The sequence below is a fragment of the Orcinus orca genome, chromosome 17 (genome assembly GCF_937001465.1).
Source record: "Orcinus orca chromosome 17, mOrcOrc1.1, whole genome shotgun sequence".
Taxonomy (NCBI): Eukaryota; Metazoa; Chordata; class Mammalia; order Artiodactyla; family Delphinidae; genus Orcinus; species Orcinus orca.
Genome location: NC_064575.1, coordinates 36,626,463 through 36,632,941, shown reverse-complemented (window position 1 = coordinate 36,632,941; position 6,479 = coordinate 36,626,463). Strand labels below are relative to the sequence as shown.

Below are 6,479 nucleotides of genomic sequence, written 5' to 3'. Positions count from 1 at the left end.
TTACTTTGTTATAAAGCAGAAACTAACACACCATTGTAAAGCAATTATACTCCGATAAAGATGTTACCAAAAAAACTGGTATAAAGAGATGGAGAGACTGGGAGTCTTATTTTCCCACCAATTAACTTTGCCTCTGACCATGACCTTCCCTTTGAGTCTCCTAGACCTTGGGGATGATCGCAGCCCCTGGGTTGGGTGACGGCAACCCCATCTTCACTAGAACCTCTATAGTTAACTTTGATTTTTCCCACTCCGTCTATCCATCCCATGTGTGCAGTCAGACATTTGATCATGGACTTTTCCTGACAAAATATGCTTGAATATAACCATTTCTTTTCACTCCCACTGCTACTGCTATTGTCACTGCCTTAACTAGGGCTTTATCTTTAAGTTCTTTATATAAATATATAAATATCTATATATAAATATAATATACAAATAAATAAAATATAATATTAATTCTGATGATTTTAAAGTCTTTTCTTGATAAAGACTTTTCCTGATAAAGACACACAATATCTTATATAAATATTTTTGTATTATCTGTTCTTTTCTTAGAATTTTCGCCATATGATTCTATCTCTTGGTTTGTCTAGAACTTTTTGATTGAATGCTGGCTATTTTATTTGGCTTTTTTTGTTTTTCTCAGTGCAAACGTTGTTTTGCTTCAAAATATTTTATTCTACCTGGAAGTAGCAAATCTTCAAATTACAATTTTTTAAATGCTTTCAAATATCAATACTATAGGTGTCACAAAACCTAGAAAAATGACATTTAAAAATGAACTACTGCCAGATGTGTCTCTATAAAACTTTTCCCCCACTCTTTTAGCTATATATTCTTTAACTGCCTCCTCATACGACAGTTTATGTATTTTCGAAATAAAATTTTAAGAAATAAACTTTGTAGTTTTTAGACATAGATTTCTTGTAGCATGGTTGATTAGAATTTGCTTCTAGTTATTAATAGTTTAGAAAAGTTTATTTCAGCTTCACAATTTATTATTGATAATGTCACATTAATTTTCGTTGTTAACTTTGAGAAAACCTCTATGGATTACTTCCTCATAAGTATTTACTATTATAAATGCATTACTGATTTCAGTACTGCTATAGGTTTGTGCATTACAGGGATTCTGATAAAATACTCATTCATACCATTCCATTGCACACATTGTTGATGGAGTATATTCATTCATTCATTCATTCATTCATTCATTTATTTATTTTTGGCTGTGTTGGGTCTTTGTTGCTGTGCGCAGGCTTTCTCTACTTGCAGGGACTGGGGGCTACTCTTCGTTGCGGTGCACAGGCTTCTCATTGCGGTGGCTTCTCTTGTTGCAGAGCACGGGCGCTAGGCATGGTTGCTTCAGTAGTTGTGGCTCGCAGGCTCGATAGTCGTGGCTCACGGGCTCTAGAGCGCAGGTTCCGTAGTTGTGGCACACCGGCTTAGTTGCTCCGTGACATGTGGGATCTTCCCGGACCAGGGCTCGAACCCTTGTCCCCTGCATTGGCAGGTGGCTTCTTAACCACTGCGCCATCAGGGAAGCCCCTGGAGTATATTCTTGACAGAAGAAAATTTCCGTTTTGACTAAGCATTGATGAGAACTGAATCTTTGACTTATCTTTCACATGCCTGATGATTGAAATAATTTTCCACAGATTAGCTTCTGGTTTTGTACTTTTCAGTTCTTTTTTTCTTCTTCAAACGCACATGCTTTGAGAGCTGTGAAGTGCAAGACATGGCTATATTGTAAGGTGGTTTTTGTCCTTATGCTTCTGTGTCTTGTGCTAGGTTAAGTCAGTAGAGTAGTCAGTATGAGTACTGGAAGTTATTCCTGTAATGCGATAGTATATAGTCAATTACATATGGCGGTGTCTGAAAATCACATAATAGCCTCACTTAAAACATCTCCTTAGGGCTTCCCTGGTGGCGCAGTGGTTGAGAGTCCACCTGCCGACGCAGGGGACACAGGATCGTGTCCCGGTCCGGGAAGATCCCACATGCCGCGGAGCGGCTAGGCCCGTGAGCCATGGCCGCTGAGCCTGTGCGTCCAGAGCCTGTGCTCCACAACGGGAGAGGCCACAACAGTGAGAGGCCCGCGTACCACAGAATAAAGAAAATCTCCTTAGCCAGATTTCAAGAAAGCCTGTGGCCATTCCAATATGATCCAACATAGCGGAATATGATAGAAGGAAAATTGGCAAAGAAAGAGATGCTGGTCTTACCTGATGGAAGTTAAAATATCTCACTTTTGACAATTTTGCAAAAACTTATAATTCCATGAACTAATTTCTAGGGTTCTTCATAGGACCTAAAAAGGAACCCATAGAGTTGTGGAACAACAATAGAAGCTGCTGTGATAAGAAGCTCAGGCACCACAACAAAGAGTAGCCCCTGCTCGCCACAACTAGAGAAAGTCTGCACGCAGCATTGAAGACCCAACGCAGCCAAAATAAAAATAAATAAATAAAGATAAATTTAATTTTAAAAAAGTAATACTCAGGTTTGGGGCATGAGAAGTATGATGAGGAGAAATTAGCTAATCCTTTCAGAACTTTTAAAATATCAAACTCAGTCTCTAAGATTTTAGCATTATATACAACATTGGTTACTTATTAGTGGTTTGGGAAGGCCAATTTAAAATTTTCTGATCTTACTGTATTGAAATTCATGGCCCTAATGTTTTCCACATTGACTATATGAATGATGAAGTAAAGTTAATCATGTATTTCCTTTCCAACTGGACAGAAAACAAAATTTTAAAAAGTGTTTGGACTACTGACTTTTGATTTCTTCTAAGGCAAGTGTATAGGTAATTTTTATTCCCTGATTAGGAGAAAAATGGTGGAAGAGGGCAGGGTTAAGAATTAAGATTTCAAGAGCGTGAGAGGTAGATGGCCAACCAGAGTTCCTAAGTTTCAGTGCGTGTAACTGTTGCCGCCGCTTAAGCCTGCCAAAGCAGTGGTATGGCTGCTGCCCTCGTATTTGCTACCTCTAGAAACATTCTTGCCAGTAGTGGCAGCAGCGGGACTCAATTACCCCCTTTTCTCACTCTCTCCAGAAGCTCCAGATGGCGTCTTCTGTGGGCAACGTGGCCGACAGCACAGAACCAACGAAACGTATGCTTTCCTTCCAAGGGTTAGCTGAGTTGGTACATCGAGAGTATCAGGCAGGAGATTTTGAGGCAGCTGAGAGACACTGCATGCAGCTGTGGAGACAAGAGCCAGACAATACTGGAGTACTTTTATTACTTTCATCTCTACACTTCCAGTGTCGAAGGCTGGACAGATCTGCCCACTTTAGTACTCTGGCAATTAAACAGAACCCTCTTCTGGCAGAAGCCTATTCGAATTTGGGGAATGTGTACAAGGAAAGAGGGCAGTTGCAGGAGGCAATTGAGCATTACCGGCATGCATTGCATCTCAAACCAGATTTCATCGATGGTTATATTAACCTGGCAGCCGCTTTGGTAGCAGCAGGCGACATGGAAGGGGCAGTACAAGCTTACGTCTCTGCTCTTCAGTGCAATCCTGATTTGTACTGTGTTCGCAGTGACCTGGGGAACCTGCTCAAAGCCCTGGGTCGCTTGGAAGGAGCCAAGGCATGTTATTTGAAAGCAATGGAGACGCAACCGAACTTTGCAGTAGCTTGGAGTAATCTTGGCTGTGTTTTCAATGCACAAGGGGAGATTTGGCTTGCCATTCATCACTTTGAAAAGGCTGTCACGCTTGACCCCAATTTTCTGGATGCTTATATCAATTTAGGAAATGTCTTGAAAGAGGCACGGATTTTTGACAGAGCTGTGGCAGCTTACCTTTGTGCCCTAAGCTTGAGCCCAAATCATGCAGTGGTACATGCCAACCTGGCTTGTGTATACTATGAGCAAGGCCTGATGGATCTGGCAGTAGACACCTACAGGCGAGCTATTGAATTGCAACCACATTTCCCTGATGCTTACTGCAACCTAGCCAACGCTCTGGAAGAGAAGGGCAGTGTTGCCGAAGCAGAAGATTGTTATAATACAGCTCTGCGGCTGTGTCCCACCCATGCAGACTCTCTGAATAACCTAGCCAATATCAAAGGAGACCAGGGAAACTTTGAAGAGGCAGTTCGCTTGTATTGTAAAGCATTAGAAGTCTTCCCAGAGTTTGCTGTTGCCCATTCAAATTTAGCAAGTGTATTGCAGCAGCAGGGAAAACTGCAGGAAGCTCTGATGCATTATAAGGAGGCTGTTCGAATCAGTCCTACCTTTGCTGATGCCTACTGTAATATGGGAAACACTCTAAAGGAGATGCAGGATGTTCAGGGAGCCTTGCAGCATTATACTCATGCCATTCAGATTAACCCTGCATTTGCGGATGCCCACAGCAATCTGGCTTCCATTCACAAGTATTCAGGGAATATTCCAGAAGCAATTGCTTCTTATCGCACTGCTCTGAAGCTTGAACCTGATTTTCCTGACGCTTATTGTGATTTGGCTCATTGCCTGCAGATTGTCTGTGATTGGACAGACTATGATGAGCGAATGAAGAAGTTGATCAGCATTGTGGCTGACCAGTTGGAGAAGAATAGGTTGCCTTCTGTGCAGCCTTATCATAGTATGCTCTGTCTTCTTTCTCATGGCTTCAGGAAGGCTATTGCTGAGAGTCATGGGAACCTCTGCTTGGATGAGATCAGTGTCCTTCATAAACCACAGTATGAACATCCAAAAGACTTGAAGCTCAGTGATGGTCGACTGCGTGTAGGATACGTGAGTTCTGACTTTGGGAATCATCCTACTTCTCATCTTATGCAGTCTATTCCAGGCATGCACAATCCTGATAAATTTGAGGTATTCTGTTATGCCCTGAGCCCAGATGATGGCACAAACTTCCGAGCGAAGGTGATGGCAGAAGCCCATCATTTCATTGATCTTTCTCAGATTCCATGCAATGGGAAAGCAGCTGATCGCATCCATCAAGACGGTATACACATCCTTGTAAATATGAATGGTTATACCAGGGGTGCTCGAAATGAACTCTTTGCTCTCAGGCCAGCTCCTATTCAGGCAATGTGGCTGGGCTACCCTGGGACCAGTGGCGTGCTTTTCATGGATTATATCATCACTGATCAGGAAACTTCACCTGCTGAAGTTGCTGAGCAGTATTCTGAGAAACTGGCTTATATGCCCCATACTTTCTTTATTGGTGATCATGCTAATATGTTCCCTCACCTGAAGAAGAAAGCAGTCATCGATTTTAAGTCCAATGGGCACATTTATGACAATCGGATTGTACTGAATGGCATCGACCTCAAAGCATTTCTTGATAGTCTCCCAGATGTGCAAATTGTCAAGATGAAATGTCCTGATGGAGGAGACAACGCAGACAGCAGTAATACAGCTCTTAATATGCCTGTCATTCCTATGAATACTATTGCAGAGGCAGTTATTGAAATGATTAACAGAGGACAAATTCAGATAACAATTAATTGATTGAGTATAGCAATGGACTGGCAACTACCCAGATCAACATTAAGGCTGCCACTGGAGAGGAGGTTCCCCGTACCATTATTGTAACCACACGTTCTCAGTACTGGTTACCGGAAGATGCCATTGTGTACTGTAACTTTAATCAGTTATATAAAATTGACCCATCTACTTTGCAGATGTGGGCAAATATTCTGAAGCGTGTTCCCAAAAGTGTACTGTGTCTGTTGCGTTTTCCAGCAGTAGGAGAACCTAATATTCAACAGTACGCACAAAATATGGGCCTTCCCCAGAACCGTATCATTTTTTCACCTGTTGCTCCTAAGGAGGAACATGTTTGGAGAGGCCAGCTGGCTGATGTCTGCTTGGACACTCCACTCTGTAATGGACACACCACAGGGATGGATGTCCTTTGGTCAGGGACACCCGTGGTGACTATGCCAGGAGAGACTCTTGCTTCCCGAGTTGCAGCTTCCCAGCTCACATGTTTAGGCTGTCTTGAGCTTATTGCTCAAAATAGACAAGAATATGAAGACATAGCTGTGAAACTGGGAACTGATCTAGAATACCTGAAGAAAATTTGTGGCAAAGTCTGGAAGCAGAGAACATCTAGCCCTCTGTTCAACACCAAACAATACACAATGGACCTAGAGCGGCTCTATCTACAGATGTGGGAGCATTTACACAGCTGGCAACAAACCTGATCACATGATTAAGCCTGTTGAAGTCACTGAGTCGGCCTAAATAATGACTGTGTGCACAGGAGAATTACCCTGTACCTGAGCCTCAACCTTCTGGGGGAAAGGGAACTACTTTTTCCTTATCTGTACAATACCATGTTGCAGATGGGTGACAGACAATGATAAGAAATAGCACAGCCAGACTTGCTTCCTGCATGATCATGATCACGATAGGGAGAGACACAAGAGATGGGAAACTGCTGTTCCACAAGGAGTCTCCATAGAATTTTGCAGCAGCCAGGTGTCTGGAAGGTCTGGAAGGTAAGTCT

General features: G+C 42.4%; 1 protein-coding gene across 1 annotated transcript; it reads left to right on the top strand.

Annotated features, from left to right (window-relative positions):
• Positions 1-3,066: 3,066 nt before the first annotated feature.
• LOC125961678 (UDP-N-acetylglucosamine--peptide N-acetylglucosaminyltransferase 110 kDa subunit-like) lies at positions 3,067-5,726 on the top strand. The gene is made up of 2 exons (XM_049700482.1): positions 3,067-3,696; positions 5,711-5,726. The coding sequence occupies exons 1-2, from the start codon at positions 3,074-3,076 to the stop codon at positions 5,724-5,726; spliced, it is 639 nt and encodes a 212-aa protein (XP_049556439.1). The 5' UTR covers positions 3,067-3,073.
• Positions 5,727-6,479: the final 753 nt, after the last annotated feature.